Below are 17,636 nucleotides of genomic sequence, written 5' to 3' on the forward strand. Positions count from 1 at the left end.
CTGAGGCAATCACAGAATAGTGCACCCAGAGTTTTCCAGGACGACAGAATTTTTGCCAAGGCAACATGGGAACAAAACAACAGCTGTTTTGATTCACACGTTCCTAACAATCAAGGCTGAACATTTCTTCTTAAATATTAAATGACCAAATATAGTTTTTTTTCTTGACTGATCTGTTTGCTCCTGTCCTTTGGACATGTTCCCACTGGAAACTTCATGTTTTCTACAGGAAGGCTTTTTATATATATCAAGATTAAGTTTTATGTGCCATGATGTTCTACAAATAAGCCAAAGATGGCCCCTCTCTAGGTCCCTATGTTGCTTAATTTTTTTAAAAGATTTAATTTATTTGACAGAAAGAGACACAGCGAGAGAGGGAACACAAGTAGGGGAAGTGGGAGGGGAAGCGGCAGGCTTCCTGCTGAGCAGGGAGCCCAATGTGGGGCTAGATCCCAGGACCCTGGGATCATGACTGAACCACCCAGGCGCCCCTGTGGGGCTTACTTTTTCACAGCAGGCCAGAACCATCAGCTCAAATCCTACTGGCACCAAACTTGAAGTGGGACCCACATCTGCTCCCTATCGTCAACACACAACTCTGGGGTCTGGAAGACCCTCGCCTCTGCTGCCCTCTGGAGCTCTCTGACATCACCTAGGCACACAAGCCCCTCTGGATTCCCTGCTCCCCTGGGAGTTCCTCTGCTTTCCTTCCCTTCCAGGTCATGGCCCCACCTCTATTCCCTGCCACAGCCTCTGGAAGGGCGCCTACAGAGAGAGGGACTTTCCCAGGCCTTGAGCTCCTGCCAAAATGTTACCCAAAGCAAGCCTGTTGTGTGCTACTGCCACCTTGTGGTCATGTCTTTCCATTGCCAGCCCCTAAATCCTTGACCTCCCTACAAGGGGCATGAGAAGAGGATTCTGGTGGTGCTCAAGGAAATCAGCATGGGGTCCATCCGGTCTGCAAAGCAATCAATGGGCAAATCTATCCTGGAGAGCTCTGCATGGCTGAGACTCAACATCTCAACACCTCAGGTGCAATTTAGCACAACACTGCTCAGTGCTGTGGTACGGTCTTTTTCAGACTCCTCTGTGCCTCATCAGGCACGCAGTAGTGCCAGCATTTAAGGGAACCCACCCTATCAAGAGCTGACTTTGGGTGTCAGAGGTGGGGACTTCCTGGGGAAGGAGGTCAGCCTATCCACCTGGGTACCCTATGAAGCAGGCATGGATACTGTAGGGTTGTGGACCTTAGTGCGGAAAGGGGGATGACCAAGGAGGGGCAACCCGCAGCTCCAATGGGCTATCATGGGAGGAGTTCTGCTGTGGCTGGGCCAGTGATAAGGGGGCACTCTGAGAGGATGTCCTCATTCCTGGTGTCCACTATGGCAGACAAATGAGCCAATTAGGCTGAGATATTGGACCAAGGGTGATCTAACCACCCTTGGGGACACTGGATTATGCTGTGGTGATGTCATCATTCTAGCTTTTCCCTGGAGGGACGGAGAGATCCCATCCTCTCAGCCGAGCCAGCAAATGTTACTCAAAATGACTAAAGGCAGGGAGGTTTATTTCCCTGTCCCCCGTCTCCCCCCCACCACCACCCCACCACTCCCCCAGTGAGAGTAGGAGCACTCACAGTAAAATAGCAGCAAAGGCCTTTCATGCTGTATCTGTGATCTTGCAAGTCAGGCTATTTGGTTTCATTTCAGAAGAATGGAAGTTCTAAGGACTTACTATGAATACAAGTAACAGCCTTCACTGAGCCTTTCTCATATACCTGATATACCCGACACTGGTTCTTGTGCCTTATCTCATTGAACCCTGCAAAGTCCTATGAGATAATTGACCACATGAGGAAAATGAGGTAGAAAGCTAAGGTCCCCAAGTTCACAGTTAACGTGACGGAGCTGGATCCGGATTCTACATTCGGAGATTTTAGCCACTATGGTCTCTCCAAATACTCTGCTTCCATAAATCTCAAATAAGTACCCCAAGAACAAAAACCTGAGGCCAAAATAAACACAGGGGTCTGAGTAACAGGAAGAAACACACTGTTGCTTTAAGAGAACTTCACCCAGTCTTGGAAGGTGATTGGTGAAGCGGCCAGCCATGAACTCCAACCCAGGAGCCTTACCTGGCACCCTACCAGCTGCTGTTCCACCACCTGCTGCATGTCTGCATCTAACGTTTCCGGCTCGAATGCCACGTTGGCTTGGTGCAGCCACAGCTCCAGCTCGGCCACCTGGGTCTTGCAGGCATGGAGGATTTCCGCAGGCCCGGGCCCAGATTTCTCCAGCGTGGACTCAAAAGCTCCTTGCTTGTCGGAAAAGCCCAGACCAGCAGCCTTGAGAGAAGGTGTGGCACCCTAAGATAAACCCAAAGATAAGCCAGCAGTGAAAAGCCATGGAATCCCAAGTTTGCAGATTTGAGCTTGCAAAAGGCTGGGAACTTCCAGCATTTCCCCAGTTACGAGAAAACAAGTAAATAAGGGCAGAAGTAGTAAGAAAGAAGAGAAAAATGCACCTCCACACTCATAGCAACTATCACGTGACCTCGTGCTCCAGGTTTCCAAGCAGCCGATCCGCATGTACACAGGTGGTGTTCCCAGGCACAGAGGACACAAACGGGCTTCGCAGTTCATTAAACAGCGAGTGGGCCCCGGGAGACAGGTGAGAGAGTGAGAGGGTTGTGTGTGTGGGTGTGTGTGTCTGAAACTTTGCAGCGAATTGGCCAGCGTTTGAATTTGTGTGACACATGATTAAGCAATGCTTACATTGCTGTGAGCTCTGATCAAACAGAAAAAAAAGGCTCTTTACACACCGGCTGGGATACAAGGAAATATGCCACACACTCAACAAGTAGATTTTAAAATACTGTAGCTTTTCTTTTTTTTTCCCCTGACATGCATGCTACTACTCATCTAAATTTCTCCCTGTTAGAAGTAGTGTGAGTCAACTAACGAGCTTTAGTGGGGTAATCTGGAAATTTTTCTTCTGTTTTTATGAGAGAGTCCCTGAAACTGCTTTCACTGTCTAGATACTCAAATATTACTGAGTTAAGGTGCTTATACTACAGTACAAAGCAAGCATGATATAAGATGTGTTCTCACTGAAGCACCTGGGTGGCTTATTGATCCAAAAGAAAAATTTCTTCTGGATACCAAATTGAGTATTCTATTAATAATATAGTAGATGTTTTCAGGAATGCCTGCCTGGCTCAGTTGGTTAAGCAACTGCCTTCAGCTCAGATCATGATCCCAGAGTCCTAGGATGGAGTCCCACCCTGGGCTCCTTGCTCAGCAGGGAACCTGCTTCTCCCTCTGCCTGATGCTCCCTGTTTGTGTGTGTGTGCACGCGTGCTCTTTCTCTCTCTGAAAAATAAATAAATAATCTTTAAAAATATATATTAGATATTTTCAATATGGAAGTAAAAGATCTGATACACAGATATATTTGCTTCTCACATCCTTTTCAGGAATACTGAAAGATTCTATCAACCCTTCTAGAGAATGCTTTCAGGAATTTGTGTTTGCTCTACAAGATTATTGATCTCAGCATTTATTATGATTACAATAAACTACAATATTTTCTATATAAGACTTTGCTAACTACATGTTAGCATCTAATACAAAACAGTTCACAAATGTATACCCTAACTCAACTCAAAGGCAGAAAAATTCCCAATGTCTACAGAATTTTGTACAACAAAAGTAAACAAAATAGGCAAGTGGTAACAACAACATGCAGGGTGTGAAAATATCCATTTTTCACACACATGGTGAGTATTAGGAAAGCTGGCTTAGCAGAAGTGTTTCTGAGTTGCACCTGCTCCCCCGACCATGTATTAACTTCACCTGTATGATCTTTACTGACAAAACACTATTTCTCCCGTGCCTTCAAGTCAATGTTTTTATTTAAGAATCACCTTTCTTGAAGAAAGTCTTCTCTGCACAGTTGGGTCTGCACTTGGGAGTCATCTGGTTTCAATTTTCTTTTTTAATCCTGATTTTTTAAAAATCCAGATTTCTTAAAAGCAACAGTTGTGTGATTTTACTGACAGACACCAACTGCCAGTCAACTAATTAACTTCTAGTTTTCAGATATTGCTGGCAAAGATTGGGGGATCCTCTTTTTCCTCACCCCAAATAACAATCATTAATATTACCTAATTAGGCTGTGAGAACAGATTTACCATCGACCTTCTTTATTTATTCAAAAACATTAGTTGAGCACCTATCAGGGGCCACAGACATTTTTTAATGGCAATATTAAGTTTCTTTCCTTTTTCACTAACTCGCTGAATTAATGAGAAAACAAGGAAGCTGGGTAACTAATCTGGGCTTTACTTGCTAGTTATTTGACACTGAAGAGAATCCAAAGGTGAACGGAAGGGGAAAAAAGAATATTTGCAACCATAGAAACTGCACTTGCAAAGGTGCTCTGGGAAACCTGCCAGTAACCGGTTCACCCACCCCTTTTTATAGTCAAAGAAACCTAAGTTCATTTAATGCTTAAAGCAATTCAGTCACCTCCCATTTTACCACTTTCTTCTGAGAAGCTTGGGCCCACGTGTAAGTTACTTGTCTGAGGTAACACAGCTCTGCCATCTTTCCATTCAGAGCCTACAGTTTTTCCCCACAATTACACCCCTGCTAAATATCTCTTCTAAATGACAGCCCTAAATTCTAAAACCAGAAATGATTTAAGTGACTGTTTTATGATTGTGCATTTCGGGGGTCCGGGGGGCTCAAAAGTATTACCCCAAGCATTTCTTGTTAAAGAGAATTATGTCTTCTCTACCACATAACCGTAAATTAGTAATACCCAACCCTTTACTGGGCTCGGGGGCCAGGCCACCATGATTCAATCCCTGACTTCATTATGCCTTGGGGTCCACAAGTCCACATTCTTCACATGACTTTGCTGATGCTCTAGCATCCAAGTTAGGCTCTCGCTTGGTGAATGTCACACAGCTTCGTTTCTGCATCGACACACCACTGATCGAAGTAACAGGATTCAGTTAAAAATGCAAGCTAATTTTCTGGTGGTGGCTGTATTTCATGTCAAAATACTGACGCTTTGAATTTACTCCTTAATATTTTACAGTCAATTCTACAAACATCTCTAAGTCTCCCCCTGCCAGCACCACCGTACACAAACTTGTTACATAAGTTACAGCTACAGAAGAAAGAAGTAGCTGTTGGTGGAAAGGCTAGCTCGCTCTGGATATTTAAGGGTGAGCAAGCACTAAATCCTTCCTTGCTCTGCACCATGCTTACATGCTAGGTCATTATCTGATGGCAAATCTTCCAGTTTTCTGGCTTGCCAGCACATATGAAGATGCTGAAGTTGACAAAGAACTCTTGCCTTGATATAAAAAGTATTGCAAACACAGAGAGCTGGTCAGCTCTGTGTGCTTGTCCAGGTACACGAGCAGTTTGCTTGTTACCGGTAGGGACTTACCTCCTCTCTTTGGCTGGGACTTGGTAAGTCTGGTGTAAGACTTTGGACCATTGGATTATCACATGTGCTTATTTTCTCAGCTGCCTCCTGTAAAGAAGAGAACCAGAAGTCCAGAAAACTTCCTGCCTTGGCTCATTTTACGTATCACCTGATTGCAGAAATGTCCAGAAAACTCAGGCGCATTTAGAGAAAAGTTGGTTTGTTAGGGGGGAAAAAAAAAATCAGTTCCCTAAGGTTTGTCTTTATTTGAAAGACTTGAATTTTCCAAAGCTCTCTAGTTAATAAGGAACCTACAAGGAAATCTATACAATTCTGTATTTAAGTGGATTAATAGAACTAAAATTAAGTGAAATTATATGCTAAAGGCCACCTTTCAAATAATAGGGGGAAAGATTAACTTATTAAATTTGGGAACTATTCTGGTATTTCATGAGAAAGTATAACCAAATCATTGTCTCACTCCTAATAATGGATTCTAATTGTATCTAATATTTACTAATTAATTTTTAGAGACAGTGCAAGCGGGGTTGGAGGGGTAGAGGGATAGAGGGAGAGAGAGAATCTCAAGCAGACTCCATGCCCAGCATTAAGTCCAACATAGAGGTTGATCTCACAACCCTGAGATCATGACCTGAGCCAAAATTAAGAGCTTCTCAGTCAATCAACCAACTAAGCCACCCAGGTGCCCCTGTATCTAATATTTAAATGTAAAAGTTATATCCTAAAAACTCTCTTTAAAAAAAGTGAATCTTTTTCTAATGTAGGAGTGGGGAAGGACTTTGAAAGCATGACAAGAAAGGGAAAGAATGTTAATATTAGTAACATAAAAAAATAATAATGTTTACCTTAAAAAGCATCATAACCTAAGTTAAAAATAAATGAACAGACTGAGATAATAGCTTACAATGTGTTAATATCCTTAATATATATCCTTGTAAGTCAGTAAGAAAAACATCAAACCCTATGTAGAGAAGAAAGTCAAAGGGCATGAGCAAGCAATTCATAAAAGAAGAATACAAAACAGGAACACCTGGGTGGCAGAATCGCTTACGTGTCCCAATCCTGGTTCCAACTCTTGGTTTCGGCTCATGTCATAATCTCAGGGTCATGAGGTCAAGCCCCACATCAGGCGCCTCACTCAGAAGGGACTCGGCTTCAGACTCTCCCTCCCTTTGCCTCCTCCCCCCACCCCCCCCTTGCACATGTGCACATGTGCTCTCTTTCTCTCTCAAGTGAATAAATATATCTTTAAAAATAAGAATACAGGGCGCCTGGGTGGCTCAGTGGGTTAAGCCGCTGCCTTCGGCTCAGGTCATGATCTCAGGGTCCTGGGATCGAGTCCCGCATCGGGCTCTCTGCTCAGCAGGGAGTCTGCTTTCCCCCTCTCTCTGCCTGCCTCTCTGCCTACTTGTGATCTCTCTCTGTCAAATAAATAAATAAAATCTTTAAAAAAAAAATAAGAATACAAAAGTCAATAAACACATATTCAACATTCTTAGAACATAAATGTCATTTAAACCACTGGATAAGCCTGGCTAAAACTGAAAGTAACCCATGTCAGTCTGGGGCATTTCCATGCATTCCTGTGAGGAATAAAACTGATACGGTGTTTCCAGAGGGCAAACTTTGTAGTTTGATAATGTGTGTGACACTTAAATGGATGTATACTTTGATCCACCACTCCCACTTATTAAGTTAACCAAGGTTAAACAATGGGAAAATGATATCTACACAAATAATTAATATCATGTGGTAGGAAAAGTATAATCGACCAATCTTGTTTGTTACAAGCTGCATGATCTCAGACAAGTTAACTGGGCTTCTCTGAGCCTCCGAGGTGGGACTACTACGACCTCACTCATGCATGTGATTACTAAACAAGATGACATATAGAAAGCATCTAAAAGTAACTAACAAAATGTTACTTTTCAGCTTCTTATACTGAAAACAAGGGCTGTTATTAGAAAGGTACAAATCAGAAATAAAAGTAAAGCTTAGGCAAAATTGGAAAGGGAGGTCAGGATAGTGAAATCTGGAAAGGCTAAGAATGCATTTTATTCAGCAGATAATCAGAACTGGTAATCAGATAATGGTTTTAGGGAGAGTCATCAGTTACAAAGATGCACTCAGAAAAATAACTGGAGGCTCTAAAACCAATTAGAAGGCTACTCCAGAAGTCCAGGGCAGAGTCACAACTGCCTGGAATAGGATGGCAAAATCATGGGAAGGAGGATGTAAAGACTGAACGGACATCACCTGGCCACGGACTGGACATGGAAGGCAAGAGAAGTGATGTACCTGAGTAGACTCTGAAGTTTGTCTTAGACTCTGAGGAAACAGTGGTGCCATCAACAGACATGGAGAAATTAGAAGCAGCGGTTTTTGAAGGAAGTTGCTAAAATGATCTGAGATGAAGAAAACACATCCAAAAAGAGAAATCTATCAGCAAGATAGAAATGTAAAACAGACTTAAAGGAAAAGTCAAGACAAGAGGCTAGATGCGGGATCACTGGCACAGAGGGACTACCAAACCTACAGGAGGAGATAAAACTGCCCTGAGGGAAATGAGAGAAGGAAGGGGACAGAACACCAGACAAATGTCCACCATGATGTGGCTGGGGCAAGAGAAGGTGACAGAGGAGGGGCTGCAGGGAGATGAGACCAGAGGGCACAGAATTTAGAAAGCCAAAGGAACCCTGCATTTCAGGAAGGAAAAGATGCTGATAGTGTCTAAAACTGGAGAGATTAGTAAGGATTAGGACTCATTAAGGGGCACTAAACTGATGTTTTAGAAGTCAATGGCAATTTAAACATAGCCAGGGGCAAAAATTTGATTTATAATCAGGGGCCAAAGGTGAGAAGCCCCCAGTAAAGACTTCGGGGTATGAACAAGAGGAAGCATAGTAATTGACCCCAGGAAGCAGGATCGAGAAAGTCAATGCATTAAAGTACCAAGCTGAGCCCAGTACAAGACATAAACACGTAAAAGAAAAATTCCTTGCCATTCGCTGAACTGTGTCCGTATGTGCATAAAAGTGTGCTAAGTCCTAACTGAGGTTCAGAATGCTTCCAGAATGAAGGCCGAGGCTTCCTGGAGGAGGTGGAAGATGACAGGCCCTGGTGGGTGAATGAGCATGCTGTCTACAGGTGGGCTGGGAGAGAAGGGCATTCCGGGCATGTGAGGCAGGCTCTAAGACAGTCTGGGCTTTGGGGAAGTTCCGCTGGTTTAGAAGGGTGGGGCCACGAGGGAGAAAGACTTGCTGGAGATGGGGAGACTGACTACATCTCAGAGAGGGAAGGAACCAGTCATGAGGCAGAGTCTGGTGCTGAGGTTTAATGAAAGGACTGGCCTGGGGGCAGGGGTGGTGGGGGGTCAGGGGGCAGCCCTGGACCAGAGCCAGGAGACGGAGGCAGGTGGCGATGATGCTGGGATATTTCAGAACAAGGGGAAAACATCGTTTTCACATTAGCTTATAATGATTTTCCAAGGTAAGGGCACTTGCCCTTTATTCTGAGAGGCTGGAGAAGATTTGGAAGGTCACAACGAACAAAAAGAGATTAATACACGTTACATACTACCTTGTTCAAAAAGAGGATTAAAGGGAGACTCCTCTCCCAACTACTCCCAAAAGAGAGATGTGTCAAATGCTTTGAAACACTATGGTGAACCTTTTAAAGAGGGGCTCCTAGGGGCGCCTGGGTGGCTCAGTGGGTTAAGCCTCTGCCTTGGGCTCAGGTCATAATCCCGGTATCCTGGGATAGAGCCCCACACTAGGCTCTCTGCTCAGCAGGGAGCCTGCTTCCCCCTCTCTCTCTGCCTCTCTGCCTGCTTGTGATCTCTCTTTGTCAAATATATAAATTAAAAAAAAAAAAATCTTAAAAAAAAAAAGAGGGGCTCCTTTGAGTTATGTTAGTCTGAGTTCTCGCCTATGGAATTCTCAGAAAATACTCTCCTGTTATCACTGAGTACACAACAGAAATGCAAATAATAAGCAAGTACGTGGCTGTTTTTGAATTTCTGCAGAAGTAATGGTGAGAAACTTAAAACAAATTCAGCCCCCGCAAGTTCCCTCCCTAACAGTCTTTCAACCAAGAAATTCCTTGGACTTACATCCTTTACTGTCCCTGTGAACCCTCAACCACCAAATGCATTATGCTCAGTATTACCTGAATGATGGTTCCAGAGGATGAGGACGCTCTATCTTCCTCCAGATCCCTATCATGCTTCCAGAATAAAGACCAAGACCCAGAAGATGGCTCTGCTTTATCTCCGTTCTAACACAGTAATCAATGGATTAGTGACTAAGTCATTTCCTACCCTCCTCACAGCATCCTACTTACCTCTCTTGGAAAACTCAGTTTATCAGGCAGTGTAACCATAGCCCTTAATCCCCCACCTCCTCTGTTTTTCACCTCTTTCTTTGGCTAACTAAATCACAGGAGTCCAAATGCGGTTGACCTTCCTGAAGCCTAAAAGATATTCTGAAAATTTGGAAGTCAGCTCACATCTCTCGAGAAGGTTCTTTAAAATGGCGCTTTAGGAATTTCATCTGCTTTGGTAAATGTAACCTTAAATGTTATCTTTAAATAATGGCCAGATGAACATGTGTTTTGCTGTTGGCAAAGACAAACAGTGGATATTATAAACGTATCAGCTCAGAGACAAATAGAGGTCTTAAATTAGAACCACACGCCCAGGCTGTCTGTTCTTGGTCCCAGCTCCTCCTCTGTTCTCACTATTCCGTCTGCCGTGAAGGGGCATAATCAGATTAAGAAGCTGTCTGGTGGTCTGAGCGTACGGCGTGCCTGCGCTGCGCTCTCCCTTGTCCTACCACTCTGTTCCATGCTGTCCTCGTCTATAGGGAAGCCGGTGGTTCCATGTGAGAGTGGAGCTACTTAACAGTCCATAAAATGAGCAGAGAAAGTGTCTAGTGGTTACATGTGAGACACAGAAAAGACCGATTGCTGCAATTTTCTTCCTTTCGGCACAAGACCCATCATAACTTTTGTTTTTAAAGTATGAAATGAAAATTGATACCAGGAAAGACAACTGTCCATGTCCCCTTCAATCTGTTCTAACAAAGTCGTAAGGATGAGTAGTGTTAGCTGCTAACACAATGCTGTTTCAGACGAATAAATCTGGAAACAAATTCAAATCTGAAAAAATAAAGTTCTACAAAGCACACTGGGAGTGCCAACCCAGCAACATACTCTCCAAATTTCTGAAGATATACTCAGAAGTCAGGATATGACTAAGAACTTCACCTCCTCCCTTCTGCTAACGAGTGTGTCTAAATTACATTTCTCCCACTCGGGCAAGAAGTAGATTTAGACGCACTTGACGTTAATAATGTAGGAGAAAGGCTTCAATCGCCCTTATAAAACATCGGCATTACATTTTAAAATCCTTGTGTTTCCATTCATTTTTTAAGAGCCTCCCATTGAACTGAACTTCTTTTAGCGATCAGTTCTTATGCAATGTAATGAGAAAATCATGTTCCTTACTTCGCTCTTCAGGGAGCTCTCTTCTGCCTCTTCCGTGAGCGCTGGCAGGAAAGACATGGAACTGGTTTTGTTCACCTGAAAGGCACAGCACCAACACTTGTAGCCGCTTTGCTAGTCAACATCCCCAGGATCCTGGCCCGGCCGCGTCTTTATGTAGCTAATTCTTCACTCACTTAACTGAAGAAGCCCGCCCAGGAAAGACAACTGTCCATGTCCCCTTCAATCTGTTCTAACAAAGTCGTAAGGATGAGTAGTGTTAGCTGCTAACACAATGCTGTGTGTTTGCACGTAGGTCAAATCCTGTATCCCTTTTACCCACATCGCTCCCTGTGGCCCGTCCTCCAACAGTTCAAAATGGGATCTACGGCTGTGGGCTCCAAGTGGGCTTAGAGAGGGGTCGGGTCCATTTTTGACTTTGCACTGGGCTAACCGGTTATGATGAAGATCCTTCCAGGGATGCTCCCACCCTCCTGCCCGTGGAATTCCATTCACACCTCAAGTAACCTGGACCTAAGAATTCCAGGTTGAGTTCAGAACAGACTCAGCCCGAGGATTTATATTCCCTAGTGAACAATCTCAGGCAAATAGCTCCACTTTTAAAATTCCCGTAGGCCAGGGGTGCCTGGGTGGTTCAGTGGGTTAAAGCCTCTGCCTTCAGCTCAGGTCACGATCCCAGGGTCCTGGGATTGAGCCCCACATCGGGCTCTCTGCTGAGCATGGAGCCTGCTTCCTCCTCTCTCTCTGCCTGCCTCTCTGCCTACTTGTGATCTCTGTTTGTCAAATAAATAAATAAATAAGAATCTTTAAAAAAAAAAAAAAAATTCCCGTAGGCCATCACCCTAGATGCCACAGGCTTTTCAGGGGACAAATAACACCGATTCAGCACTCCTGTGGGGGAGTGGGACCAACATTAGCCTGAAGTCCTACCCACCTTCCACTCAGAATCCCTCTCAGCCACTCCCTCCTCCTCTGATGCTCCGCTTGACGGCATTTCTTGTTCTAATGCTGGTTGGTCTTGCTGTAAATGCTGGTGAAGGGTTAGTATGGCAGCCTTCAGGTCCACCAGCAGGTTCTCTTTCTTCTGGTTCAAACTCAGAATCTGCTTTTCCATACCTTCGATATCTCCCTGTGCAGAAAGAGCGTTTGCATCGCTGTGAGCCATCTGAGGCTGCTGCCTGCCCCCAGGAGCTTGCATCATTTGGTGTAAGGGGGTGATGAGTGTCCTATGCTATTCGGTGTGCAGAGCCAGGAGTGAATGTCTGGGATGGTACAGTTCCTCCCCATCCTGTCTGTGTTGCCAAATGACCTGGCAAGGGTTTATAAGCTCCCTCATAGGACGACTCAGCTTCACTGGACACCCGGTCCATCAGATTCACATTTGTTAATACTAACACTTAGTTTTGCAGAAAACACAACAGAGTTTTCTGAAAAGGTAAGTGTTAATATTAGCAAATGTGAATTTTTTAAATATCAACTACTGAAAGGTTGACATATTTGGAAGATCTGTGTAACTGGCCAAACAAAATTTTCCACACGATCAAGCATGATGTCATAAAACCATGCACAGTTAGAAGATCCATTCAAAATACAAACAGGCCAATGAACCTTAATCCAAGGGCATGAAAGTTCAATGTCATGGCTTTGGATTCCATTTAACGACAAAACTGGGAGTAACTTCCACTGGCTGGAGTTTAGTTTCAAAGAATCTCTACAATTATTCAGAAGGGTTATTAAAATATTCCTTTCTTTTCCAAGTACATGTTGTTGAGAGGCTGGGTTGTTTTCATATACTTCAAATACAACTACATACTTCAACAGACGGAATGCAGAAGCAGACGAGAACCTAGCTGTCTTCTACCGAGCCAGACATTTGAGATTTGCAAAAATGTAAAACGAAGTCACTCCTCTCACCACATATTCTTTTGGAAACTGTAACTTCTCCCATAAAAATATGTTATTTCTATCAATATGTAATGGGTGTATTTTTATTTTAAAATAAACTAAATTATTTTTACATGTTTGAGTTTTCATTTCTTTCTCTATCAGTAGATATGATTCACATAAACCAAAGCTCTTTGGGGTCCTCGTATTTTTTTAATGTAATGGGAAATTTAACAGATTTACCATACTGAGTCTTTAATGTTGAGTCTGCCTTACTGAGTCCATCACCTAATAGGTGTGTCCCCTTCGACCCCTCTGTTGGTAATTCGCTTTAGACCTCACAGCTAGCAAGTGTCACAACCTGGTTTGGAATAACATAGCATTCGCCTGCCCAATCAGCTCGATAGTAGGATAAACGCGGCTCTTTACAACGCTTGGCACACACTCAGGTTTTTTGTTACAGAAACATTAATTCAAAAATAAAGACTAAATTAAAAAAAAAAAAAAAAAAAGCCTAGCAGTAGAGAGTCAATATGAACACCACTATAACTGGGTCCACAGGATGTTGCTAACTATGGCATATGGAAATACTACTTAGTATATGTCTTCATTACAACAAGGCTCAGGGTCTTTACCTACAAAAAGCCCAGCCCACCTACCCTGCCTGGCCCCCATCTCAAAAAGTGAGATGGAAAGTCAGGTTGTTCAAATATCCTGTGTTACACCAGCTTCTTCAGTAGCAGAGCAAATTCAGACCTAAATGCACCTCTTTTATGAAACAGGAATGGAAAGTGAATTTACACATAATGTACCTTCAATTGGAAGAGAGCAGGAAGAAACACATCATACCATCCCAAAGGCAGATTCTAGACACCAATGGCTTGGTGAGTGATTACAGAATGAACTGCAGGGCAAATAAATGAAAGAGACATACCTGTACTTCTGTCAGGTTGGCAGCTTGGTCTGGTGATACACCTTCATGGGAGAACTCCGCTGAAAAATTATTTAAGATCTGCTTCCAATTTTCTATGTCTTCATTGCATTCATCAGTCTGTTTTATGACGATCTATAAAATAAGACCCCCAAAAGAAGAATATTTGTCATAATCTAAGGACTAGATTCATGGATTACTTTCAACGTCCACCCCCACCACAAGTTTCAATCAATTACAACAAATACACACCCACACTGTTTGCAAGAGAAAATGGTAGCCTAAATACGGAGAGAAATAGAGCTGGTGCCTGACTTTCTTGCTCTACTGGATGCCGGGACACCTTGAGCAGCGCTTGGAGTACAAGCATAGTAAGACACGCCTTTGCTCTTAAGTATTTCCGGTTTAGTGGGCTTATTCTGGGGAGCATTTTATGGCACGTTAACAGGAAGTTGCCAAGTTTTATGAAAATACAGGCTCTTTTAATGCCTGCTCCATGTGATGCTTTCCACACAGAAAGGTGACATTACTAATTCGGAGTGGAAATGGCATGTGATCTGAGAGATGATGAACTTTCCCACTGAACCACGTCCTCAGCTGGCAGCCCCTTGGGATTAGTGATGTGCATTTTATGAGTAAGAGGTTGAGGGTTCAAGAACGAGCAGTCTGAGTTTGCAGGAGGAAATGGCAAAGTTAACCAGAACAACACACCAAATCTAGTGTCAAGAAGTAGTGAGGCTCAAACCTATCTGTGTACTAAACTGTATGTTCCAAGTATGATAGAAAGATAAAGGACAGCTATTTCCTTGGTACACTACACAATGAAGCAAAACGCCTTTTAAAACTTCAAAGTTCCTGGCCAGTGTAGAATTCTTCCTTGTATTTTCTTTAATATTTAATCAGAATTTTAGCTGTAGGCTAGAAATAACTAAATATGTTCACTGTACACACCTGATCCTCAGCCCTCAATAACAAGCTACATCCTATTACCCACCCACCCCCACCAAGTAATTTGTCTTGTTTTCCATAATGAGGACACTTACAATATCCAAAATAGAAATAAAAAGAAATGTACCATATTCTAATGATTTTCATTACCACTGGCTTACTTAATTTTGAAATACATGAGATGTATTTCCACCTACACAATAACAATGGAAAATTTTAGCAGCACAGTTTGAGACCTAACTTGACACAAAATATAATTTCCTCTTCTATTTCCCCTCTTCTCATCCTATGAAGAAGCCACTTAAAAGCATAGTTACAACTGTTATTTTCTTTTCCTGACCAGGAAACCAAAAAAGCAGAAAAAAAAGCATAAAAAGAATAGATCAGATTTTGTATCTGTTTTCTTCTCTTTATCATATTAAAAAGCAGTACAGAGAGCGCCTGATTTTTTTTCTCCCTGTGGTTGTTAGGAAATGACATTGGCTGGTCAGTAGCCAGGACAGAGAGATTCTATGAGTTAAGACTCAAACCAGAGGTTACAGTATCTTCAAATCTTAGGAGAACACAGAGTAGCCAGCTAAATAGGAATGAAACTGAAGAGGGACAAAGAGCAGCTTTCTCCCTATAATCAGGTGGTGGCTGGAAGTAGGGGAAAAAGAGAAAGAAACCTTTTCTCCTCCTTTTCCAGCCCATCTAATCAGGAAAAGCCAGTGGGTGGTTGGGAGAGTAGGGTTGGATCTACCAATGGAGTTGAAAAATCTGTGGAATTTAAGGCTCTTTCAGCAACTTTCTGTTCTTGTGAAAGTGGTTACTAATCTAGTAAAGCAAACCAAAGAAAAATGTAATTTCTATCTAATAATTATTCCTGACCTGGGCCTGGAGATCAGTCAAAACATAAGAATTAAAAAATAAATAAATAAAATAAAACACAAACAAAACAAAAAACGCCCAAAAAACCAACTTTCTGGGGAGAGGCTGAAAGATGTCACCAGTTACAAGGAAGAGACCCTGGTATGGAGAATGAATGATACCAGGAGTCTAGAAATTCAAATTCCTGTCTTATTTGCACATAAATGAATTTGGACACAAGTTAACTCCGTGGTCTTTCAGCAAATCATATAACCTTCTGACTTTTGTCCCCTTATATGGAAAAATAAGGCAGGCAAGGTGCCTCCTCTATCTGTATCATATGTTAGAGAGTAAAATGAGATGATTAATAGAAAAGGAACTGAGATGTATAGAGAGGTTATTGTGGTGCTGGCTACTGTAAGCGTCTCATGAAATTACAAATATACTGCTCAGGTTCAAATCTCTCCCCACAGTATTTACTTGTGGAGGTCTTCAATAACTGTAGGATAGAATCAAACAGATCGTAACTATGCTTTAGTGCCTCTGACCGAACAAGATTAAGAACTGAGAATTTGAGCAGTAAGATACTCTCTTTTATCAAATGCCTCCTCCTGGATAATAATACTGGAAGAGAACAGAAAGGAATCAACAAAGGCGGCATCTTGGGGTCATAAGAATCTCACCGACCCAACCATTAAACCTGAAAACAAAACCATCTTTTGCCACACATTTTCAGCCAGCAAGTTGGCTGTCATCATCATAATGGCTCACCCTTAATAGTTCGTTTTGTTCCCGAGTCACATTGTCCAACAGTTTAATATCCTGTAAGAGCTGGTTTGTTCGCTGAAACACAGGTAGCGGTTTCATTCCTGCCTGGGGCCTCCGCAGTTCCACTTGGTAAGACATGAGTTCAGCAATGGCTTTCTTCACCGGACGGATGTTTTCAAGTATGACCTTAATTGCATCAGATAAGCATGATACATCAATGAAAAGAAATGGCCACTGATAAGTCTGTACAAAATGAAAATACTGTATGATTTAGTCTTTAATCTATAGTTTTTATTTTTAAAGCATTTCCTTGCCTCAGACTCAGAAGAATTCTCAGATCACTTGTGACCAGAGAGCTGAAGGTCTCAGGAAAGAAGGCCTGGGGCAAGAGTAACCTGCCAGGGCTAGGTTCTGTGTTTGAACCACCCCAGCCTTCCTTCTCTTCCCTTCTCCGTCCCTCTCTGCAGAACTGGCGCTTTGAGTTAGCTGTGCAAGGACAAGTGCTGTCTTTGACATTCAGAGCACCTGAGCCTAGCATGGGGCCTCCCACAGGAGGCACTTAAAAAAATACTTGAATTGAACGGTACTGCCAAATTTCCGAAGTCCCAAAAATAAAATAATATTTTGCTTGACTGACATCTGCTCCAACAAGACTTGGATTTATATAATCCTGGGAGGTAGGCATCAGAACTTCCACATCACAGTAAGGAAACTGAGTACACAGAAGTTAGAAGACCCTGGAGGTCAGACTGTAAGAGGCAGGGCTGGGATTAGAGCCCAGGTGACCTGATTCCAAAGCACAGGCTCCTAACTGCTAGGCTGAGAGGGCATCAGTGTCTGTATGCTGTTTAGTATGTTCCAGATCCTGTGCTGGGGCTCTGTATACACCTTAATTGTCCAGTACAAACACCACAATACCAATGTGCAGATATGGAAAAGAACCCAAGAAATGTTAATTGCTTCAAGTCACATAGCCTGTAAGCATGCACTTGGGTCTAGAACCTGGTTCTCTTGACTTAGAGGCTCAAGCTCTTGAACTATTAAGCACCGGGATTTGATGTTAAGGCAAAATTCCCAAACTCTGAAGTTTTCAGAAGAAATTAAATGAAAACAACAAAAAAACTTACAGGAAAATTACCTTTTTACAGAGAGTACTGCATGATTTAAAACATGGTATTTATTGTCAATCCTATTTCCCAACTTTATTTTGGTATTACTCTAGCAAGACTAAGTACTTTTTATCATATTGTATTATTACATATTCAAAAATAAATGTAATAATTATTATGAGA

At 42.6% G+C, this 17,636-nt stretch overlaps 1 protein-coding gene across 1 annotated transcript in view; it reads right to left on the bottom strand.

The window, feature by feature from the left end:
* The window catches only part of SYNE2 (spectrin repeat containing nuclear envelope protein 2), a 332,142-nt gene that overhangs the window by 96,903 nt on the left and 217,603 nt on the right, over positions 1 to 17,636 (bottom strand). Inside the window, 7 exon segments of the mRNA XM_032875225.1 lie at positions 2,135 to 2,365; positions 5,463 to 5,549; positions 9,630 to 9,737; positions 10,968 to 11,042; positions 11,899 to 12,093; positions 13,783 to 13,914; positions 16,348 to 16,530. Of these exon segments, the coding sequence (XP_032731116.1) occupies positions 2,135 to 2,365; positions 5,463 to 5,549; positions 9,630 to 9,737; positions 10,968 to 11,042; positions 11,899 to 12,093; positions 13,783 to 13,914; positions 16,348 to 16,530 (1,011 nt within the window).

Source organism: Lontra canadensis, unplaced genomic scaffold (genome assembly GCF_010015895.1).
Source record: "Lontra canadensis isolate GAN:19392208 unplaced genomic scaffold, GSC_riverotter_1.0 scaffold55, whole genome shotgun sequence".
Lineage (NCBI taxonomy): Eukaryota > Metazoa > Chordata > Mammalia > Carnivora > Mustelidae > Lontra > Lontra canadensis.